Consider the following 25,408-nt stretch of genomic DNA (forward strand, 5'->3'; position numbering starts at 1 on the left):
TTTATAAGACTTTGGTTAAGCCACACCTAAAGTATTGTGTTCAATTCTGGTCACCACATTACTGGAAGCATGTGGAGGCTTTGGAGAGGCTGCAGAAGAGGTTAACCAGGATTCTGCCTGGATTAGAGGGTTAAGAGCTATAAGGAGAGGCTATAAAAAACAGGGTTGTTTTCTCTGGAGTGGCAGTGGCTGTGGAGAGACATAAAAGAAGTCTATAAAATAATGAGATGCTTTGATAGGATTGATGATTAGAATCTTTTTCCCAAAGTTGAAATGTCCAATATTAGGGGGCATGCCTTTATGTGAGAGGGGGAACTTTCAAAGGAAATGTGAGGGGCAGGTTTTTTTTACACAGAGTGTGGTAGGAGTCTGGAAGGTACTGCCAGAGGTGTTGGTGGAGGCAGACGCGATAGGGGCATTTCAGGGACTTTCAGATGAGAACACAGATATGCAAGATATGGAGGGATATGCAACTAGTGCATGCAGAAGGGTTGAGTATAATTTGGCATCATGTTCAGCACAACATTGTGAGCTGAAGGGCCCGTTCCTGTGCTGCACTGATCTCTGTTCTTAATGTAAAACGACAAACTTTGTTCAAAAGTGGTCGGAAAGGTCACCATTTGCTCACGCTACTGCTGACCTTGTTGCTGCACAGCAGGTCTTATCTTTGCTGAAACTGGCAGCAGTGCAGCCAGATTTCCATGCACTGGTGTATCCCATTCCCTCAGCTCCTGTGTGTTAACATTTTCATGAAAGGTGACTGAGCAGTAATCATACTTATCTCAACACCATAGCTCAGTGTCTCTCTAAACAGATGCTACTGGACCTGCTGAGCATTTTCAGCACCTTCTATTCTTATTACAGATTTCTTTTCTGATTCTTTATCTTGAAATTTTCCTCAGATACAAGAGGCGATGGTCTGCTTCGCAAGATTACTATCCTTCTTATGTTGACCCCAAGATTGGAAAGGTTTCACTGGAAGGAAGAAGACTGACCTGGGCAAGCTTCCATAATAATCACTGAGCAGGAAAACGAGACAAAATAAGATATTTCTAGTTTTGGACCTCAGCTTCTGAATGGGATTCCTCATCCTTCAGAAAAACAGGTTGCTGTGGCTTGCCATTCTCCTGAAGATCTTGACCCCTGGGAGAGGTCTCTCGGTTCCGCGATTGGTCAAATAATCAACAGGAATACTGTCTGCTTCAGCAAGCTTTCACAGTTTATTATGATGCCGAGCACAAGTTTGTCCAGCAACACAGAAGCTTGCAACACAGAAGTTAAAAGCTACTGTGTTCCCTGAAGAAACTGTGCAAACTTAGAACAAAGGCATTTTTAATATGTTTCTTAAGAAATACTACACCTTTAATTATAGAATGAAGCCAATAAAATGTAATAAAATGACATAATGGACAGCAGGTTAACCCAATGATATTTTCTAGAAAATAAAGTTGTTTACTACACATTTATCTCTTTCCACCTGTATTTCAAAGTTAACTGAAACAGTTAGAAATGTCCTATCTAGCTTAAGACCATAAGACATAGGAGCGGAAGTAAGGCCATTCGGCCCATCAAGTCCACTCCGCCATTCAATCATGGCTGATGGGCATTTCAACTCCACTTACCCGCATTCTCCCCGTAGCCCTTAATTCCTTGTGACATCAAGAATTTATCAATCTCTGCCTTGAAGACATTTAGCGTCCCAGTCTCCACTGCACTCTGTGGCAATGAATTCCACAGGCCCACCACTCCCTGGCTGAAGAAATGTCTCCACATTTCTCTTCTGAATTTACCCTCTCTAATTCTAAGGCTGTGTCCACGGGTCCTAGTCTCCTCGCCTAACAGAAACAATTTCCTAGTGTCCACCCTCTCCAAGCTTAGTTAATTCCATGCTGTGAAGACACCATTGTCTACTTTATCTTTTATTCAGTTAGCTCAGCAAGGCAGGAATGCAACCTTTAGCAGGGTGAGAAACCATTTTCAACATAGTGTTAATTTGCAGCCTGAAGCTATTTTGTTGTTATGTTACTTTGTGGGCAGCACGGTGGCACCGTGGTTAGCACTGCTGTCTCACAGCGCGAGAAACCCAGGTTCAATTCCTGCCTTAGGCAACTGACTGTGTGGAGTTTGCACATTCTGCATGAGTTACCTCCGGATACTCCGGTTTCCTCCCACAGTCCAAAAATGTGCAGGTTAGGTGAATTGGCCACGCTAAATTGCCCGTAGTGTTAGGTGCAGGGGTAAACGGAGTGGGGGTGGGTTGCACTTCAGTGGGTCAGTGTGGACTTGTTGTGCCGAAGGCATGCATAAAATGATTACTCCTGACAACATTCTAATTCCAGATTTTAGGTCTATAGTATCTCTGGGGTAAAATATAACCAAAAGGTTGCTGGGCTCTTTAGTTTGAACTGGTTCTCAGTCACAAGCAGCCTCATTGTCACCACATTTAGGTTGAATCAAGATATCATGGCATTTCATTTCCATGCTGGACATTTTGCTTTCTAGACCTGAACTAAGGCATCCCATCAACAGCATTAAAGATGCAGGTTGAGGTAAATTCAATGCTGTTTAAATGCATTTCCCCTAGGGACAGGAACCAAGGAAAATCAATCGTTACATGTCTCCAATATCCTCGACATACAGTATTAAAACTGAAATCTTTGCATGCTTTGTCACTTCACCAAAAACAGTAACAACTTGTCTTTGGAATTCTCTTCCTTGAAAGGCACTTTCAGAATCTTTACAGAATCTTTAAATATTTTTTAAGGCAGAAGTAGACAGATTTGTTATTACTAAACAGGATGTCAGATTACTGGGGATATGCAGGCATGTGGAATTGAGGATAACATCAAATGAGCCATTATTTTATTAAATGGCAGAGCAGGCTTAAAGGGGTCTTTGTCACCACCCCATACATTTAGCCTACACCTATTCATCCTTTGTAGAATCGTACGCACTTACCTTCTTTAGCACACATATCCCGTATAACATGATGTTTTATATCTTTCAAAGCATCATAGTTTGCCGAGTGAAAGACTCTTTCCAGGGCACCTCCAATCTGTTGAAGTTCATTACGTTCAGCTTTAGCCACACCAACAGCATAAACATCGACTCCTCTTTGCCTTAGTTCTGAAGCTGGCATTAAGACATCATCCTGTGACTTTCCATCTGTAACAACAATCAGGAAGCGGCGTACTCGATTTTTACGAGTTTTATCTGCTTCATTGAAGAGGTCCTTCATACGTGACAATGCTTGACCTGCCTTGGAGACACTTCCTCCGATCAATCTGATTTTCCCAATTGCTTCTTCAACCTGGTTTTTCCTTGTATATGTGGCAAGCTCAAATTCTGTCCGTGTGGTAGATCCATATTGGACAACGCCAACCCGTATTTTGTCCTTGCCAATACGGAACGTGCGTACTATATCAAGCATGAAATCTTTTATGTCTTTGAAATCATCAGAATTTAGATTACCTGATCCATCAATCAGGAAATAGATGTCAGCTTCTTCAGTATCCTTGCAACCTGAGGAGAAAACAAAAGCAACTGATGGAAATACGAACCAAGTATTTTAACCTATGATCACCTCTCAGACATCTCCTTTCTAGCCTGAAAGAAATATTTCCAAACTTCCTTCATAATCTAGGGATTACCTCTTCTCTGCAAAACTTCCTGTTCATGAACATCTTCCATGTGCCTCTATGACCAAGGCTGATCACCCATTCAAGGTATCGAGTGCTTTTAAGTTGGATTATTATAACTACTTCTGGCTATTATTCTGCAAGTTTAACTCACGTAATTCAGCACATTATTACATTTATTGATCTGGTTTGATTTTGATTTGATTTATTTCTGCATGGTTACATATGGTCAGCATCAAATCCAAATCCCCTTTTTATTAGCTTTACTAAGCTATTTCAAAACCACTCTTAAGTTTTTTTGCTGCCTACTTCAATACAGGTGTAAAATACTTTAAATTCTAAATTAAATATCATTTCATATCACTCCACAATATTACACTTTATCTGGGCCATTCCCCAAATTAACTGCTTTGTTACTGCTACTTTGATGTGGACAGGCAGGAGGCTGGAAGAACACAGCAAGCCAGGCAGCATCAGGAGGTGGAGATGGAACCCTTCTTCAGGACTCTCTGACTGCTACTTTGATGTCTTGGCAAATTTGAATACTCCGCATGGAATTTCGACATCCTGCTCATTTATGCAACTTAGGAGTAGCAGCGATCCCAACAGCAGGCTACTGGCTGCTCTTCTCCAGCATCAATGTTCTCTAGCACATCACTATCAGGTCTACTTTCAAAAGGGAGTTCTTCCAATAACTCACAACTCTGACAGAAGGGTTGCAGAAACAGTAGGCCTAAAAAAGTACAAACTCTATTGAGGCTAACTTCTGGTGACATTGTAGCCCTCAGTTATAGTAAACAATTGGAGAGTATGAGGAAAAAGCAGGAGCTTAACATTCGGTAATAATGCTCATTTAACGAGATGTTACAAACAGAATTGACTGAATGGCCTCCTTTTATCCCATAACACTTCTGCGATTCCGTGTTTGGAATCAATCTTTCACTCTGATGCTTTTGAACTGAATACAGTTTCTTACTTAATCCCAAAGTTCATTAATATTCTGTACATAGTTGTGTTTAATACATAGAGCATCACTACATTCTTTTGAAATTCAACTAAAAATATGCTTGTCCATTTAAAAACACTCGGAATTCCGAAAGCTAATTCTTCTTACCTTGGTAAAGTTGGTTTAATTGTTCATGCGCTACTTCAGTAGTTTTGACAATCTCAACACAAATTTTCTTCTGGAGAATTTTTTGAATCGATGTCAAATTTTCAAAATTTTCTAGGTGAGAGACAAAACTTTCTGGAGGATATGAGGCAATTTCTGCCAGCTGATTGAAACTAGTACTTTTAGTTCCCAAAGCATATACAGTAACACCAAGACGTCGCAGGGCAGCAGCTGAAGACTTGACATCATCATTGGAGTTTCCATTGGTAATCACAATCGCAATTTGAGGAATCCCTCGTGTTTCTCTGCCGCTAGCACGTGGCTGAAAGTAGTTGTCTTTGAGGAAGCTAACAGCAGCTCCCATGTTTGCAGATCCACCCCTGTAAGGCGTATTTGCAATGTGCTTGAGAATTTCTTCCTTGTCTTGATGTGTCTTGAAGTGAACGTATGCTGTTGGGGTATTGCTGTACTGAACCAAACCAACTCGCACTTTTTCTGAACCAATATCAAGCACCTTGATAAAATTATGGAGAAAATTGCGGATCAATTCAAAGTTTGCTTCCCCAACGCTGCTTGATTCATCCACCAGAAAAGCAACATCAGCAACTGAAGCAGTTTGGCACACTGAAAATAAATAAGAATACATTGTAAAAGCACAGTCCGGCTAAATTTTGCAAAAGCTGAGGGCATGTTCCTGTTCTTAAACCTAGTCATTTGAGAAGCAAATCCCAGCCTTAAATAGAGCTGAAACGGTATTCCGAGGTACTTGGATGTCCTAGTATGTTAAACACAGAAAGTGAACTTGTACATCCAGTTCGTAATTAGGAATGGAAATTGTTTGTTGAACCTTTATGACTGGAGAATTTGGATATAGCATTTAAGATACATTATTGCAATTTGTTAAAGCCTTAGTGGAATTGTATCTAGTATATCAAGTGCAGTTTTGATTTCTTTATCAACAAAAATTAATAATTTACTCTTAACATAAAAAAAGTGCAATAAATGTTCACTTTTCTATGTTGGAGATAATGTTCTACACAGAAAGATTAAATAGATTTGGTCATATTCTCTGGCGTTTCAAAGAATGAGAGGTCGTCTCATTCAAATTTTCAAAATGCTTCCAGAGCTCAGAAGGGCAGCTGCAGAGTGGATGCTCCCCCTGGGTAAAAGGTCTAGGACCATAGGAATCTCAGCCAAATCAGAACTGAAAGGAGCAGGAATCTCTTCATTCAGAGGCTATTGGCTGTTTGGAACTCTCTGCCCAGCAGGATATGGAGACTCAAACGTTAAGCATGATTAAGGTTGGTAGTTTTCTGCATATTTTTAAAAATCAAGAGATATGGGAGAATGCAGGAAAATAGTGATCAGTCATGACTTCAGTGGATAGTGGACAGGCTTGAGGCACTTAACACTGACTCCTCCTCCCATTTCCCACATTAACTTTTGTTAGGAAATGATTGGACTTCAAAGGTAAAGAGATCTTACTACAGTTATACAGGGCATTAGTAAATCCACATCTGGAGTATTGTGTGCCATGTTGCTCTTCATGCCTAAAGAAAGTCATACTTGCAAAAAGGAAATCCAACAAAAAAAAATCATTGAACTAGTTGCTGGGATGAAGAAATTGCCAGTGAGGAGAGATTGAATAGATCAGGTCTTTGTTCCCTGGGGTGTAGATGAATGAGAGGTGGTCCCTTTGAAACACACAAAATCCTTTGGGGACTTGACAAGAGCTTTGCCTTAGGTCTCTTGAATTCCAAACGTGAGTGCCGGAAGCAAAAAAGGTGTCCAGCTGCAGCTCATAGATTTGTGAGGTTGGGAAAATAAAACAATGCTATCAGAACAATACTGATCAGCACATATCACTTCTTCACTGTACTTAGTTGCAATGTACACATGCACCCAACCTCCAACAAGCTTCCAATTCCACCCATAGCACCAGCATTTTCAGGAGCTCCTCTAGTGATTGGCAATTACCTACACTTCCTAAGTTCCCATAGAAAAGCGTAATATTTGTTTCTATATTATTAACATGTTGCCACTCATACTCTCATGTATCCCTCCTTAAATTTTTTTTTCATTCTTTGCTTTGTTTTATATTGTATCCAGTCAGCTCACCTTTCAGCCATCTCTGTGAAATTCCATGCTTTTTCTCTGAGTCTGATATTATCTTTTGTTTTAGTTAACCATGGATAGTGGGACTTTCCATCTCAGTGAATTAGAACGCCCTTCACAATTAGACAAAATCAAAATAAAAGCATTTCTGCCTTCCAGAATAAATTCTGATCTGAAAAAGAACATGAACATTACCTGCTGGGGCTTTGAGTTCTTCATGTACAAATGCTTTCTGTGTCATTGTTTTGATGGTAGTGGACAGTCCAGTGGCAGACTGCACGAGTTCATTAAAGTTGTTAATTTGCATCATAAATATGTTGTTTTTTATATAGGCCATTTCTCCTAGATCCTCTCGCTCTTCTGTCCCTATACCAATGGAAATAACTTTCACACCAGCCTTTTTCAAAGCTTTGGCAGCTGCTTCAACATCATCGTCGGAAGGCGCAGCAGTAATTATTATCGCAAACTGAGGAATTCTTGCATTCTTTCGGCTTCCAGCAGATTCTGTGAAGAACACTCTGTCTATGTATTGAATGGCACGTCCTGTTTTCAATACTGATCCACCCTTGAATTTATAATTTGTTCGTAAGTGATCCAACACCTCCTGTTTTGTCTGAAATCTCTTCAGTAAGAATTCTGTTCGTGCATCACCACTGAACTGAGCGAGTCCAATCCTGTATTTATTTCCCGCAACATTTAATTGTTGAACAACCTTTGTGATGAAGTTCCGCATGTAATGGAATCTTCCCCGTCCCACATGTCGAGATCCATCAACCAGAAATACCACATCTGAATAAGATTCAGAAGCTGCCAATTTAAAAATAGTAAAGAAAGAGTTAACGCAAAGGGAAACAGAATTCTGATGCTTGCTTTCAAATGAAAGATTTAACCTGAATATCACATGAGTTATTGCTTTCTTTTTAAACCAAGTGTTTCCAGTGAAAGGCACCAAAATTAGAAACCCTATTTTTAATTTGCAAAGCCATTGAGTTCCCCATTATAGTCCATGTTGACTGTTTCTAAACATTCCATCTTTGTCCATGTGACTCCTAATTCTACTCCAAATAATAGTTCCCAGAAGCTTCCTCACCACTGAAGTTAAACTGACTGATCCATAATTGTTGGGCTTATCCTTACAGTTTTTTTTGACAGTGAGAATAATGTCTGCAATTCTCCAGTCCACCCAGAGTCTAGGGAGGATTGAGAGAATGTGACCAATGCCCATTCAATTTTCACCCTCGCTTTCTTTAATACCTTTAGATGTATCTCATCTGGCCCCAAAATTTCAATTATGTCCATCCCAATTCATGCCGCTTTAACACATGGCCCTTTCCAAGCTTTAGTTTGAAAACAGCCGGACACAAAAAATGAAATCTCCTGTTTTGAATACTTACAAGGCTTTTCCTTAAAATGATTTTGGAAATTCAATCCAGTAAATTAATACTAAACAAAAAAAAAATCAGAATACTCAAAGAGGTTGACAGGAATACTGAAAGCTCTGTTGCATTTTATATGTTTAGCTGACAGACAGAAGGTAGAGTTTTGCACAACAGCAGGTTGCAGTGTACCTGTCAAAAATGTCTTTGAATGCTGGGGTGGTGGGTATTTAACACACAGACCCAGATCAGGAAATGTGGATTAAAGGAATAAATCAGGTCAAGGGGCAAAATGGGGATCAGGTAAGGGAGAAGGTAGTTAGTTGGATGACAGGACTGGTTGGCAAGAAAGTGAAGTCTGGCGAGATGCATTAGTAAGAAGCTTCAGAGGTTATCATCTGGGGATAGTCAGGTCAGGTTGGGGAGCTGGTGGAGTTGCATCACTTTAGGATTTGGTGATATGGGGGGCCTTGTTGGGTCAGGAAGGGTGTGGAGGTTGCTGGGTGTGACTGGGGGCAGTGCCAATTGTGTGGAAGATGGTAGAGATCCTGCTTCATGTTGACACAAAACTCAGATTATTAATCTTTATCTTGTGGGAAGAAAATAAACACATCCACTTAAAACTTAAAACTCTGTAAAATCAAACTCCAGAATGAGAAGTGAGGAACTTATCTGCTCCTCTGGACCTGGTGATAACAGATATTTGGGAGATTATAGATGGAATTGGAAGCTACAGATGAGTGCAATTGGAAATGGGAACTAAATTAATCACCAGACAATCTTAAAACAAACAGGTTTCTTATGTTATGCGGTGGCAGGATACTAAAGAGCTAAATATCGACTGTTTAAAGCTGATGTATGTTTAAACAAGAGTAAGGGTAACTTTGGATACTTTAAGGTCTCTATCCCTTGAATACTCAAAGAATGTTGTTAGCCAGCAAGCGTTAAAATTCTGGCCAATTGCAAGGCAAACTGAAATTTTTAAACTTTGTAGCCAATTTGATTTAGCACCTGAAGAAAGTGGAATGCAAGCTAGAGTTAGAGAAAGAAAAATTGGAGTCCAGAGATTAACTTGGATTCCAACAGAAATAAAGAAGAAAGAAAATTCCAGGAATGAGAGGGAGACAGCAAAAGGCAGGAAGAGAGGGAATGCAAGTGTTCCAAAAGGAACGACAGCAAATGGAATTGGAGGTGTTTGAATCGCACAGGCACAATTTCACTGGCACGTAACCATGGTGAGGGGACTACCTTAAGCATAACAATGAGTGCTGGGTTACTCATGGTTACACATTTAGTCTCCTAAGTTGATGAGGAAGAAGAAGTACAGGCTTTCTTAATTTCTTTTGAAAGTTTGGAAAGGCAGTTAAAGTGGCCAGAAGACAGATGAATCTTGCTGAAACAAAGGTCATAAAGATTGATCCCTGTTACCTGCTGATATTACAAAGATAGCAAGAAATGTTATTTTAAGTGCATGCAAACTGGTACCAGAGGCATGTGATCAGATATCCCACACCCTAACAAATACCCTATCAAACGTAGATTGATTTTGAACAGCTTAAGCAGCGGTCTTTGATTATTGGCTTCAAATGCTTCAAACCAAGGCCACTTAGAGTCGTAGAGGTGCACACCATCGAAATAGATCCTTTGGTCCAATTTGTCCATGCCGACCAGATATCTTAACAGAACCTAGTCCCATTTGCCAGCACTTGGCCCATAACCCTCTAAACATTTCCTATTCATATACCCATCCAGATGTCTTTTAAATGTTGCAATTGTACCAGCTTCCACCACTTCTTCTGGCAGCTCATTCCATAAACGTACCACCCTCTGCGTGAATAAGTTGCCCCTTTTAAGTCTTTCCCCTTTCACCTTAAAACATTGTCTACTTATCCTATCCATGCCCCTCGTGATTTTATAAACCTCTATAAGCTCACCCCTCAGCCTCTGATGCTCCAGGGAAAACAGCTCCAACTTATTCATCCTCTCCCTGACTGTTGCAGGAAACTCTGAGAAATTACTCTCCTCAAAGAATTCAAAAAAAAATTCCTTCCCTTTATCAAACTTCATGTAACTGAACAGAAAACCAGGCAGGCAGTGACCACAGTTGGTGAATGTAACTTAACATAGACACATAAACTCTGGTAGGAGAAAGTAAGGACTCGACTGTGATCTCCCCACACTCTCAACATAAACTCTGGTAGCCTGAAGCCTGGAAACTTTCACAGAACAGAGATGATACGTGAAAGGAAACTACCCCATGAGACAGACTGGAGGGAAAAGTGGAGCCAGTCAGAGAAACCAGAACTCTATTTAACTCTTAAAAGGGATCCAGATGGGAATCATGGGAAACAATTGCCTCCAGTGGAAAAACAGGCCGTTTAAAAGAAAATTGGCTTAGCCATTCCACAGAAAATCCAGTTGCCAAGCCTATAACGGTAGCTTTTGTATCTGCTGAAGCATGATGGGATAGCTTGCTCAGGAGTTTGTTTTCAAAAGAAATGGTGACAATTGACAGGCCACACAAAGAGAAATAGCATTGTTTGAGACACTGGGTGCTCACTGTCATTGCTAGTGGGGAAACCAACAATGTTCTGTGAGAAAGCAACTTCTGGTATGCTGATAAAAAGGCACAAAGGAGAATGTATGGTGGTGTAATTGGCTTAAATGTGTTCACAGACCATGTTGTTCTGGACCTAGTAACAATGGATGTAGCCCCAAGCCTGTTAATGGCTGGAAAAAGATATTTTATTGTGGACTGACATTGTTGACTACAGGATATCACCCATACCCTTAAAACATAAAGGACAGTGAAATAACTCCACAGAGGCTGGTAATCCGTTACCAAGTCACCCTTTATTTACAATGGCATAGTAGTTGACACTGGTCCAGCTTCCTCAGAGCAAGGTCTCAGAGTGAACAGAACCTCTGACACTCCTGTTTATATGTCAGCCAGGGTTCCGTGATAGGGCCAGGTTAACAGAACCTAGAACTCATATTCTTAAAGGTACATCTAGCCTTCCTCATTCCAATCACTGAAACCCTCCCCCTCTAAATCCAGGGACATGGGATGGCTCTTTTTCTTGTAGACTTTCCTGGGGCATTTTCACACCAGATCCGTTCCTCCAATTCAGCATCAGATTCAAGCAGCTTGTCCTGGACTACAGCCCACCTCTTCCGCCCAGAGAGTTCCAGAAGAGAATCCTTCTCTTCTTCAAGCTGCAAAATCTGCCATGTCCATCTCAGACTCCATGGCTTCTTCACTGCCAGATGGAGAGATAGAGAACCTGCAGGTTCTGACAGCCATGCTGGCTGTTCTGAGGGACCGAGTATGTTTCACTCCTGCCCCGTCTGCGGGTCTGCAGCTTTCGTGTGGTCCATGTGCTTCTTCAGGACTGTCTCTCCTACCTGAACATGGCATGTCATGAGACCTGATCTCAAGTCAGCCATGTCTCTTAACCCTTGCAGGGGCACTTCCGTGGTTTCAGCACCAAACTTCATCTCCTGAAATAAGCTGTCTCTCTCACTTACAGGAGTATTGTGTCCAGGACTGATGTTCCTGATACCATTTCACCCTTGACACTCTGGGTTCAGAAAAATCAGATTTTACCTGGTTTGGAATATTCTCCTCATTAGCAACTCTGCCCAAGCTATCCCTGTGGTCTGATAATCAAATAGGAACCAGGATAGTTGTTACTGAGTGAACTGTTGGCTGTTTCTTAAGCCTCCCATTAAGGTTTGGTCTGCTCTTTCCACGAAACCATTAGACAATGGATGGTAACACAGCTGTCCTTATATACCAAATGCCTTTGAATTTAGGAAATACTCAAATTCCCTGCTGTTTAATGATGGCCTATTGTCTGTGACCAACACTTCCAGGAGCCCATGTATTGCAAAAGATGCTTGCAGCTTTTCTATCATCATCCCCATATTTGACGAATAAACTCCATGCACATCCAACCATTTTTGAGTTGGCATCCACAATCACTAGATATGTTGAACCCGTGAAAGGGCTGGAAGAGTCGACATGTAAACCTTGGACTCAGTTACCCGGCCATTCCCACAAATGTAGGGGAGCTGATGGTGGTAATGTTTGTCCTTGCTGGCACTCTGAGCACTGGCCCATCTACGTGGCTTTGTCTCCATCCAACACTGGCCACCAGACATAACTTCTAACCAACACCTTCATTTTGGGAACCTGTGGATGACCCAGTCCATATCTGGCAGTAACCTCTGCTCAGGCCAGTCACTCCAGTTCCCCAAAGCAGTATGATATCATCTATGGTGATCTGGTCTCACCCAGACAAGAAAGGTTTCAATTCTGGTTGTGATTCCTTCTCTTTCGAGCCTCCTGATTTCTCCATCTACTTTTGCCCATAAGGCAAATAGCAGTGGGTGGGCCTTGCAAAATCATAGAATTGCTCCTGGTCAGCATGTAAGGTGGCCTTAGCTCCTCTGATGAACTCTAGACCTTCCAAAAAACCTCCAGGTATTTAATTTGAACTTCACTCTGGCAGCTATTTTCTAATCAAAAAAACGTTGAGCCAATCCAGGTGAATCTTGCTCAACCTATTTCACCCCATCAGTGGCAAGGCAAGCAGCTGCTTCTCATGCAAGACTGGAATCATTCCCCACAACAGACTCCCAGTCTAGCAGCAAATGTAAGGGTTGGAGTCCAGAGAAATTTTGTTCAAAATTGGTTCAGCAATCACTGTATCAACCTCACCAGTATCAACCTCCATTAGAACCAGATTACCATTTACCCCAAACTGTTATAAGCCAGATGTAGGTCATCTTTCCAGGGTACGCACTCTCCTGAACACTGGCTTATGAGTTATTTTACTCAACTCAGGCTTAATGGGACCCTTTTGCTCTCTCGATTCCACATAGCAGCAGCAGCAACTACAATGGCTTGTCATCCTAGATCCTGAGGGATGTGTTAACCATTTGGCTGAGGCTTGTCTTTGTTTTGGGGTTTTGCCATGGGCTGACCTAGAGTCCCTCTGTCCAGGATATGTCCTGAGTGAGGATATGCAATTGCCTTCATTCAAGTGGTGCTTCCCAAGCTCAGTCAGACTGACGAAGGTGTCCTTTCCTACCTGTACCTCATATGCTCCACTTGCCACATTTTCCCTTGGTTCTCAAATTGCCAGGAAAAAAAACCAATATCATCTCGAAAGTAGAATAGACTTGAGGGTTGTATTATTCCTAAACTAAATCTGTCAACTCTGAAAATGTTTTAGTATCTGGTGCCTCAGGAAATGTTAGGCTCCTCATAACTGAAAAAACTGCAGATTTACAAGTTGTCAGGAGAATTACTCATTGCTTTTTTTTTGCCTCAATGCCATTTGTCAGGAAAAAGTACAGCATTCTTTCCATCTATTGGGCCCCGTCTTTGATGGCAGGATTGAACAAGTCAAGCTTCCCAAATAACAGCATGATGCCAAAACTTCTTATCCCAACTGCTACAAACGAATTTCTTCAGGACCGTACATTTTTCTCATCAAAATAACTCCACAGAGGCCAGTATCCAATCACCAAGTCACCCTTTATTTACACATGCATCGTACTTGACACTAGTCTGGCTTTCTCAAAAGGAAGCTCTCAGAGTGAACAGAACCATGGAAACTCCTTTTATATATCTGTCGACCATAGTTCCCTGATTGGATCAGGGTTAACAGTCCCAATCTGGGAACTCATTCTATGGAGGTTCACTTGGCTGACCTCGTTACAATCTCGACACAGGGTGGGGGGTGTGGGGGGAGGGGGAGGTTGTTGCATGAATCACAAAAGATTAATAATCTAGAACAGCTAGTAATCCGGAAATCAAATAGAATGTCATTCTTATTGCAAGGATAATTGTATATTGAATTAGGGAATTATGCTTCCTTTACATTGGGCCTTGGTGAAACCACATCTGGAATACTGTGCAATTGAAGTTGTTCAGGGACGTTTTGCTTGGCCACTAGAGTTATTGGGGTGCCTTATGTGGCAAGATGAGTCAAGCTAGGCTTGTAGGCTTTTTTTTTAAAACAGTAAGGGAATCAAGAGTGCTAGGGAATAGGAAAGAAAGTTGAGTTGAGAGTTATCAGATCAGATATGCCAAACTTGCAGAAATTTAGAAAATGAACATCAAACTAACACAGCTCAGACTGTCTAATCCTGAAAGGGCTATCCAAAGGATGAAATGCATGAATTTTAACATTCATCCCCTGGTATGTGTAGCTCACAGTGGATCTTCAAATGTGGGATGAGATATCTTGATTACAGGTACAATAACTTAAAACTCATCTGTACAGAAAGATTTAAACACACAGATTTAAAGGTTTCGTGACAATGGGCAATCAGAACTCTTTGTGAAAGAAATGGGATTGTCCTCACTGTGAGGCAACAAGGATTCACATATCCCAACCACCATGATACAGCTGGGAATTCTAGAACAGAAAAGAAACAATGCAGTAACACAGTGTAACATCCAGAAATATCCCCAAACATCAAGACGGAAGTCTCTCTCTCTCTCTCTTTGGAAATGGTGTGTCCAGTTTTGCAAAAGGTGATCACCCTGAGAGTGAAAACCAAGTTCTTGCATAGTGTGGCAATCTGTCTTTTTAATTGTCTCCAGAAAAACATCAACTTCAACATATAACCAAAGAGGTATGCTTTTCATTATTCAATTCAACCTTCTCACCCTCTGTTTTGTTCTGTTTTTTTGCATATATGTCACATCATTTGGATTTATTCTGTACTAGGTTTAACTTCAGCCTCTGTTACCAAAGAATTTACCAATAACTTAACTCTTTAATTTTGGTTAATGCAAGGAGATCAGTCTGCCACTTTCTTGATGGTTTTCTTTTTGTTCAAGTGCATGGTCAATTGGGAAAAAAAAAAAAATTTGTTCAAAAATTCAAACTCGGTTGTGCCAACCTCAAGAGTGAGAGGATACTAATTTACTCACCTCTTCAGACTTGGTTGTAACAGCTCTTAACATCAGTGGGTTATGCCAGATATTAAACTATCTAACATTTCCAGGGTATGTATTTGGTTACATACATTTGGGCTAGCCATGTGCTAAGAGACTTTCATTAATACTGGGTAGCACAAAGCAGATCATCAGAGGGTTAACTATCATGAGCAAACTACAGCATATGTGCACAGGTCAGAACTTCCAATGGATCTTAAAGTGCAGCAGCAACTAAAATTCAGTCTACTTTCATGTCCAATAGCAAAACGTCTGATCCTCATTATCAGCGTTGTATAGTGATTGAGTTTTACAATACATTACTTGTTAAATTATCAGTATGTAGTTTGTTCAAACAACATTCTGTTAACCTTTCAATCATCTTCACCGCTATCAAGTACAAGGCTTCTGGTCTCCACCACTACTACTATTTCTGATTTTCTCCATGCAAACATTCCAGTGTTCCCTAGAGAGCAAATCCCACCCTCCCTCCTTCCCCTCCTCGTTCCGAAGAAAGCTGAAATTGATGGCTTCCCTCAGCCTCTCAATCTGCCTAATTGCAATCAGGAAATGGACAGAAGATCACGTCTGGCTGGTAAATTCATGTTTCCTGCCTCCACATAGCTTCCTCACTCTCTCTGCCTCTACAACAAATTGCTAATCAATTGACCTGTGTAACTACACAACACGAAGACCATAAATATTCAAGATACAATCTTTCTTGTGATTAGCAATTTTTATCATATGTTCTAACACTTTCAAAAGTACGAAATTGATCAGTTTGAAGAATCAAATAACTAAATTTTGTACAAAGAGAAAGGAGTTGGTACTGTAATCATAATCAAACCATCCACAATGGCACTGAATAGCACAGCAGACTCAAAGAGCTAAATTGCCTATTGGAATGTTTGCATGGAGGAAATACAGGCAGTTCCTGATTTACAAACATCCAACTTACAAACCATACATGTGTGTATTTGGATTAATTTTAAAAGATCAAACATGCAAATATTTGCTCGTATTTACAAACAATGATTTCATATTGTAGTGTACTGTGCTCTGACTAGTGTACAAATCAACTGCAGGTTCTGACAGCCATGCTCCGATCCCGGAGAAGCCGGCGGGAGCCCCGGGGAGAGTTCTCTTTTTTAGGGCGGCACGGTGGCACAGTGGTTAGCACTGCTGCCTCACAGCGCCAGAGACCTGGGTTCAATTCCCGCCTCAGGCAACTGACTGTGTGGAGTTTGCACATTCTCCCCGTGTCTGCGTGGGTTTCCTCCGGGTGCTCCGGTTTCCTCCCACAGTCCAAAGATGTGCAGGTCAGGTGAATTGGCCATGCTAAATTGCCCGTAGTGTTAGGTTAGGGGTATGGGTGGGTTGCGCTTCGGCGGGGCGGTGTGGACTTGTTGGGCCGAAGGGCCTGTTTCCACACTGTAAGTAATCTAATCTAATCTAATCTAAGTACTCAAGAATGGAACCTGTTCAACTCGGGAACTGTCTGTACAGGGCGACCCCCATATCCATGAAATCATTTTCTGTAGTTTCAGTTACCTGTGGTTTACAGTGGTCTGAACATATTATAGGGAACCCTCCGGAACCAGGGACCAGGGGACTGCTGGGAAAGTAAATTTCCCATTGAAATTAATGGGTTCACTCCTATCCGCGGTTATGGGCTTCAGCGGTAGGTCTTGGAACATATTCCCCAGTGGGTACGGGGTGGGGAACTACTGTACTGCTGATAAATACTGTACTTCTAACCCAACCCATCAAAATCTAAAAACCTATGCAACACTTTTGGGCATTGAATTGAGGCACAGTTAGACATTTTGAAGTCTCTCTACCTTTAAAAAAGTAAAATTTCCAAGGCTATTCACAGAAGCATTTTCAAACAAAAAATGTAATAGCAAGCCATAAGGAGATTTTAGATTAGATGATCAAAAGTTTAGTCAGAGGCAGACCTCAGAAGAAAAACACAAAACATCAATGCTGCTTTCTCTCCACAGATGCTGCCAGAACCTGCTGGGTTTCTCCAGCATTTTCTGTTTCAGATTTCCAGCATCTGCAGTTTATTTTCTTCTATTTCAATCTTCCCAATATTTATAATGGAGAAAGTTTCTGGTCATCCAGTACTGGATGGCAGACAAGCAGTCTGTGAGCTTAGACGCAATGAAGGGGTTGAGGGAGGGGTTAGAGAGAAAGAACTCAATGCTTCCATAGCCAAGTTCCCAATATCACTTCGTGAGAGAGGAAAAAGAAAAACAAATCAGAGGAAGTCACATTTTTCCATGATGGAAAAGAAAGCCAGATGAAAAGGGGTCCTCAATGTGACACAGTTGTAAGTGTAATTCAGAAAATGGCAAGCAGTCCGCATATGTTGACCACACATGAAGACCGTACTTCTCTGTAGATGTGATGTCTCTTGCGGGAAAAAAAAGACATAAATTTACAAAATGTATCTTCCCCATGAATTGCATTTTAAACTATGTAATTGCATTGGAAGACATTTCAGGAAAGCTCAACTCCCAAAAAGATAACACCATTGTTGATTGAAGGCGCTGGGAAGGTTTCAGCCACAGTGAACTTTGTATTGGCTGCATTGTGACTTCTTAATCATTTGGCTTTGCAACATCTTCCCTAGTTGTTAAAACAGCTAAGATCAAAAAGATTAATTTGAACCAACAGAGCCAATTATTAACATCACTGAACTATGCACAACAAATGCAATAATTTAAACATCATGAGAGACATTTTCAAATTTGTGCCAGGGGACTACTCAATGATTAAATAGAAAATTATCCTCAGCAATCCCTTAGCAACAGTAGTCACTGACTGACTTTCAAAATGACTGACTGAGGCACAGAGAGGCATTTTGGATATCCTCAGTTTCTGAAAGGATCTATGAAATGACAAACCTTTCATTCTCACATAAATAGGACAGAAGAACAAGATATTTTAATGCAAAGCAAAAACTGGAAAGGAAATTGTTACAGACATAAGATTGCAAAGTAAGATTTCCTGACAATTTACTTTTTCTTAGTAGAAACAAATACTTTATATCTTTTATGTATCTCTGATTGGTTGATTCTCTTTTGACTTGCACTGTGGTCAGGAATACTTCCTTCTATTTTGTGCATAGATCCACATCCGTCCAGTTTTGGCCAAAGGCTATGTTTTAGTAGTCTGTATCAGACAGATTTCGTTTTCTGATTTATTTCAATTCTGAACGAAAATATATTTAAGATTAAGAATTCAGGAAGACCCAGAAAAAAATTTGTCACTGCCAATTATGGCCATATACAATCACCCAAATGACTTTTTTTAATCCTTGATTGTTAAGAATGCCAAATATATGCAAGCTGTCAGATCAAATTCTCAATCTCAAACATTGTATTGGTCCACAGTCATCATATCAAAGCAGTTGGTTAATTCAACTGAAAATAATCTTTTAAAAACTCATGTCACAAAAATTCACCACACGGTTTTTGTTTTTATAATCAGATTTAACAGGATCATAGAGTTAGAATCACAGAATCTCTACAGTGTGGAAACAGGCCATTTGGCCCAACAAGTCCACAGCAACCCTCTGAAGAGTAACCCACCCAGACTCATTCCTCTTCATTTACTCCTGACTAACACATCTAACTTATACATCCCTGAACACTATGGGCAATTTAGCATGGCCAATTCACCTAAACTGCACATCTTTGGACAGTGGGAGGAAACCCACACAATCACAGAGAGAATGAGTACACTCCATACAGGCAGTTGTCCGAGGCTGGAATCGAACCTGGGTCCCCGGTACTATGAAGCAGCCATGCTAACCACTGAGCCACCGTTCCACCGGGATGATTTTGGCCTTGGGCAAGTGTCTGTGGGGAGTTTGCACATTCTTCCCACGTCTGCGTGGATTTTCTTCGGGTGCTCCGGTTTCCTCCCACAGTCCAAAGATGTGCAGGTCAGGTGAATTGGCCATGCTAAGTTGTCCATAGTGTTTAGGGATGTGTAGGCTTGGTGCATTAGTCAGGGGAAATGTGTCATCTAGGCGCATTAGTTATGGCATTAGAGTGGTAAGGGAATGGGTCTGGGTGGGATACTTTTTGGAGGGTTGGTGTAGACTTGTTGGGCCAAATGGTTTGTTTCCACACTGTTGGGATTCCATGAGGGACTCTATTTTTAAAATCAACCTGCTCAAACCTGTACTGATGCACCTTCAGGACAGGTGGGACTTGAATTCAGACCTGAGGCCCAGAATTAGGCACACTGACACAGCACTACCAGACTTCATTACTTGTATCGAGTTGTTCAGATATGTCATGACTTACATCAATTGATATTATATCTCAAAGTGGGGCTTGAATCTTGATTTTCTGGCACATGCTTAGAGACACTATCACTGTAAAGGAGAAGTCACTATGGCTTTATCAGATCTTACAACTGTTCTCCCACTACAGAAAGAGTGAGAGAGACACATCTGATGGGTAGTAAAACTGAAGGGTCACCATACCATAGGTAAGGGGAGAGTCGGAGAAGGACAGTCTTTCATGGTAATTTCTGCTGGTACAGGAATTGAACCCATACTGTTGCTAGTTATATTGCATTGTAAACCCATCATCCAGCCAAATGACTATCATAATACCACAACACCTTAGGGCAACATTCTCTTTGGGATCAATGTGGGGTGTTCTGCTGCAGTATAACCTCAATAGTCACTGCCTTCCAGAAATCAGTATGAAGAAGCCTAGACATAGGAGAAGTACTGAAGTTTTTAAATACTTAAACCCTAAAAGGTAAAGTATGCAAAATGAGAACTATATTACCTTACATTTACTGTGCAAAGAAAGTTCCTTAATAATCTACGAAATGAGTAAATGTGGAAGCTTTTCCTGTTCCCATTTCTTTGCTGCTTGACAGCTATTGCTTCCACTTAATTCAAGAGTTCTAAGTGAACAACTGATTCTTTAACACACCAATGCCCTGCCCTACTCTAGCTCTTCTCCACTTAGTTACATAAACAAAGCAATAAATCTTTTATTTCATGAAGATGTTTGCTTGTGCAATACCTAGTAATGTTACACTACCTCAATGTCACAGGACTCATTCAATAAACATGACTGCATGCTTTTTGGATCGTTCACCACATAGAGTTAAAATAAATACATCTATCAAAACTAAATGTGCACTGTTCATTACATGGAAAATAACAAAAATAAAATGTGTTTATAAATATATAATCAACTGTTTACATACCACTTGGTTGAGACTTGATAACACATATATTTGCAGTTAGAAGAAATAATATGGCAGTTACTTCCAACCACCCCATATTGAGAAAGCTCCAAGATACTTTCCTGAAAAAGATATGGTTCATAAATCTTTTACTACCTCTTCAAGCTTGAAAGCGAGCTCTTGCACAGTTACAATTATCTAAATGAGCTTAATTAAATGCAACATTATAGCAAAGCAACAAATTGCAATGACATAAATCTTTAACATAGAAAAAAAATCCAAAATATCATAGAAAAGCATAACAAACAAAAATCACAACTGAACCAAAGAAGACATTTTGATCACGAAGTGAATTTTATGATGGACTTAAATGCAGAAATAGAGGTGCAGAAGCTGACTGGTTGAGGAAGGGAACTCCTGACTATCAGCTGTCAGATCTCAATTTGATCAGGGTCTTTTGGTACTGCTCGTTGGGATGGAAGCCCGAAATGAAAAGTTCAAAACATGGAATTCTAGAAAAGATGGGTTCAGATTTGAGAGATGACATCACACTTAAGGACTTTGGACAAAGCCCGAAGTCACACAACGACATGTTATAGTCCAACAGGTTTATTTTAATCACAAGCTTTAAGAATGCTGCTTCTCTTCACCTGAAGGAGCAGTGTTCTGAAAGCTTGTAGTAATTTAAAATAACCCTGTTGGACTATAATGTGTTGTCGAGTGACTTTTGACTTTGTCCATCCCAGCCCAACAGCAAGGACTTTGGAGATAAAGGTGGGGGTTGGGTGTTGGCTTGTTACTTTACTGGGAGGGGCTAAGATTTTTGAGAAGGGCCTGTTCATAGTAAATTGGAAAGTGATGGATAGAATTTGAGGGGAGGAAACTATGTATAATACCAACCTTGAAGGGTAATTAGGTGATCACCAGTTTAGTTAGAATAAGGTCAAGAGAGCAGGAGCTGTCTCTCCTGAACAGGATGAGCTCAATGATGCTATTAGGGCAGCTGGAAGGGAAATATACAAAGGTAAGGCTTGATGATCCTGGTGTAGTGAGCAGGTTTGGTTTGATGGGATTCAGCCAGATTTGACAATGCATGCATATGGGTTTTACTGAGCTGTGCAAAAACACCTCTGTACGCATTGAATAGAACAATAGGTTACTTTTTTGAAAAAAATGCATTTAGGTAGCACATTGATAAACAGCTGGTGGATTTTGAAATACAGTCAAAATGGAATGAGTAAGTTTCAGTGAGCCACAAAATCCAAATGTTTCTCATCCTTTCATACATCAAAGCTCCCATAACACCTTTGAAAAAAAAGGGAGATGGTTAACTTTGCTCCCTGCATTAATAGTACTAAAAGAAAAATCAATTGATTGGACTTTCAGCTTTTTACAGAATATTCATGGCACTGAAGAGTGTTGCTAGCAATGGTCCGCAAATGATGATGTGTGAGTCACGATAGTCCTCCCAGACCACAGGGCTGCGCTCATTAGAGAGAGCAACTGGTAGTAATTTATTCTGAGGGTCACCGTACGTTGGTGAGGGACGAGTCTGAGAAAGAGACTCCTTCCTGGTAACGTCAGCCGGTGATGGGAATTGAATCCATGCTGTTGGTATCACAGTGCTCCGCAAATCAACTGAGCTTCATTTCCTGATGAAGGGTTTTTGACAGAAACGCCAGCGCTCCTGGATGCAGCCTGACCTGCTGTGTTTTTCCAGCACCACACTCTCGCCTCTAATCTCCAGCATCTGCAGTCCCCACTTTCGCCTGAGCTAAAGTGCATACTAAATGGAGTGTGATGTAAAACATTAAGCTCTCTCCCTGTGCAATGTGCACAAACGGACAGATTTTATCTGAACTATCCACTGAGAGACATAGATAGGGGAGATACGAGGGATACTTTTCTCCTTCGCAGCCAGTGTCTATAAACAGGGGGCACGGATTTAAAGCAGGAAGCCGAAGATTTAGTATTTTTGAGGAAGAAAAAACACCTAGAGAGTGCTGACTATCCGGAACCCAGTGCCTGAAACGGACATAGAGTGGGGATACGGGTGGAAAACTTCAGATATTTCATTACTTATTAGGTGAGCAAAGTTTAATAAAAAAATCACACAACACCAGGTTATAGTCCAACAGGTTTAACTGGAAGCACTAGCTTTCGGAGCACTGTTCCTTCATCAGGTGGTTGAGCATTACTGTAGTAGGTGCAATATTAAGTGTGCATTTGACACGTTTTAGCATACAAAGCCTTGAACATGTGATTAGGACAGACGCTTGATGACCAGCACGGACACAATGGGCCGAAGAGCCTCTCTCAGTGCTGAAAAAAAACACTATACCGATTTAATTCTAATTATTATTCCTTAAGAATGCAAACCGCCGTTGTCTTTCAAATTCCATCGGGATAAAGTTAACCCACTTATAGACATAACGTATTTTTGGATAAATGCGCGCTCTGTGTGTGTGTGTGTGTATGTATCCTTATCTGTTCTCAATTAATCTGATCGGCATTCGAAAAGATCTTCCAAAATGTTAATTAGCCCTTTCCGCAGTCGTGTCTGAACCCTGTCAGTAATCGCACAGTTTCAGTCAATGTGCAAACCAAAAGATTTCTAACAGCCTCATGGAGCCAAAGTCCTGCATATCTCAATTCAAATGAAAGTCAATCACATCTGCATCGCGCCGACCTTCCCGGGCTGCAGGGTAGTTGCACCCCCCTCCAAACACAAACCCCAACCGTTTCACACTGACCTTTCCACTCATCCACCTTCTCACCCCGGAAGGCAGCTCGGCTTTTGCCTCTTTGAAAGGAGTCGACCACCTCGGGACAGAACTTGAACAATGCTACAGTGCACTCACAGAAAGAAGAGGCAATTTCGTTTCAGCTTCATGGTATGGACGGATTAATACCGAAAAGAGAGAGGGGTTAGATCGCGAGAACAGCGTACATTGCCACTCTTAAAGCCCGCGACCCCTCAAAAAGCAGCAATATAACCGATGCCTTTTCGTGAACAAACGAGATCGTTATCTTGGGTCCAGCTGAGAGGCTGCAACATTGTTCTAAATGTCAAGCAAGGCGGAGATCCACCTCAAACAATGGGTTGCAGTTAAGAGGCAAACGCCAACTCCTTACTGCTCCATATGGAAGTTTAGGAAATCTTTACTGAAAAGGCACCTTTAACGGTCTAGAAAACCGAAAGCCCCCCCAAGGTATTTTTGCGGGTCAGACGATCTAAAACGAAATCTATATTGTCTCTTGTCATCTTCACATTAATGTAATTGAAGTAAAAATCCCCAATTTAAAGTCTCAGAAATAGGTCAATTTAAAGTTGAAGGTAAATCGTCTAAATGCAATGGCAGCACAGGAGTTTTATAACGGATGTATACATTCAGTCATTGTCTAGCTTTATTCTGTCTAAAATTCACACACAAATATTGCAAAAGCTATTGCTACTTACATGCAAACCAGATGATATCAAGCCGCCTTACTGCAGACAGCACATTGGAAAACTCCAAAGTTTCACGTTAATAAACTGCTCACAAGCTCCTCCTCCTGATTACACTTCATACCTCCCCAAAGGGAAGCAATTGGAAATAATAATTACATAGGGTTTTTTTTACAGTAAATAAAGTCCGCCCATTGTTGTCCAAGCACAGGCGGCTCTACCATGAAACTCTCTGAGTGAAGTGGTAATCTGTCACATTCCAGTTGAATGTCTGGTGCTTTGGGGTTGAAGAGGAATTTGCAGAGTTTGTTCCTTTTCAGGGCATGAGGAAAAATTCATTGGGGTAAAATGACGTGACCAACCGCTTTGAGAAAGTAGAAGTCACAGGAGACAAGTAGGTGTACACCTAAGACTTCCTCAATATGTTTTAAGAAAGGTGCCCATTATCAGATCATAACTGGGGCCAAAGCATAGGATATGTGTAAAAACCTACTTGAACGATGGATGTAATGGTGTAATGCAAAGTATCATGGCAGCTTGGTCACAAGTTCTGAGGCAACACCCAGTACTGAGATCATTTCTTAGTTCTGTTGATTCACAAATTTAAAGCCAATTTGTGAGATTGCCATGATGATGCCAAACTTAAAAGGGCAGTGCACTCCGAGAATGAGGAAGAATTCACAGAGTGAATTATAACATATAGCAGAGTGGGCTAAACAAATACACCAGTTATTTAAAGCTGCCAGATATAAGTTATTGCAGACAGAAGAGAGAAAGGTGTTATGTAGATGATTCATTGAGATCTCCGTAAAGGAATCTGAAAGAGTCTGCCGAATATTAGTAGACTTGATGTCCACCCAAAGGAAAACAGTGAGCACAAAGTTAAAAAGATACTGAACTCTAAGGTCTATGTGGTTTCATAATTCAGTTGTACTGCAGACAGAATTACACAAAGAATTATTTATCTCCCAAATCAAACTCCTTTAATGTAGCTAGGACAAACTTGACAATTTACAGAGATATGTTCTAGCTACAACTTTCTTGCATTCATAAACAAAGTCGTAGAGTCATTACAGTGCCATCAAATTACACCTAACTTTCCATGTGTTAAATCTGAGGAGAGATTGTTGGCACTCATGCTGTATTCCTCAGAGTTTAGAAGAATGAAAAGCGCTGTCAGTGAAACAAATAAAATTCTTAGGAAAATCAAGGAACCGGAGGACAGTGCAGGAAAGGCAGAGTTGGTGTAGAAGATCAAGATTATCATACTGAAGCAGTCTCAAAGGAGGAATAGTTTACACATGTCTATTTTATATGGATTTTGTTTGTGCCAAAGCTCAGTTTGACTGCTTGTTTTCTTGGCCTTCAGATTAGACTGCAGCATGACCTCAACAACACCCAAGCCTTGACTGACTTAGGAGCAGTTACGTTTGTGAGGTATAAACACCCATGGCCACCTCTAACAAGGAAAAGTCCATTATCTTCTGAGCTTCACTGCCACCACTGTTACCAGGTTTCATGCTGTCACTATCCACGAGG

The 25,408-nt window shown here is 40.9% G+C and overlaps 1 protein-coding gene across 3 annotated transcripts in view; it reads right to left on the reverse strand.

Moving 5' to 3' along the window:
- Positions 1–24,008, reverse strand: part of LOC140464959 (collagen alpha-6(VI) chain-like) — a 141,132-nt gene extending 117,124 nt beyond the window's left edge. Inside the window, exons 1-6 of one of the 3 annotated variants that reach the window (XM_072560632.1) lie at positions 23,882–24,008; positions 23,175–23,267; positions 20,443–20,543; positions 7,060–7,671; positions 4,753–5,373; positions 2,959–3,522 (exon numbers count right to left, since the gene is read on the reverse strand). In XM_072560632.1, the coding sequence (XP_072416733.1) occupies positions 2,959–3,522; positions 4,753–5,373; positions 7,060–7,671; positions 20,443–20,518 (1,873 nt within the window). In that variant the 5' untranslated portion in view covers positions 20,519–20,543; positions 23,175–23,267; positions 23,882–24,008. Of the gene's footprint in view, positions 1–2,958; positions 3,523–4,752; positions 5,374–7,059; positions 7,672–20,442; positions 20,544–23,174; positions 23,309–23,881 lie in introns of all 3 variants that reach the window. The other 2 variants (XM_072560631.1, XM_072560630.1) reach the window with 2 other exon arrangements.
- Positions 24,009–25,408: the final 1,400 nt, after the last annotated feature.

This window comes from Chiloscyllium punctatum, chromosome 41, assembly GCF_047496795.1.
Source record: "Chiloscyllium punctatum isolate Juve2018m chromosome 41, sChiPun1.3, whole genome shotgun sequence".
Lineage (NCBI taxonomy): Eukaryota > Metazoa > Chordata > Chondrichthyes > Orectolobiformes > Hemiscylliidae > Chiloscyllium > Chiloscyllium punctatum.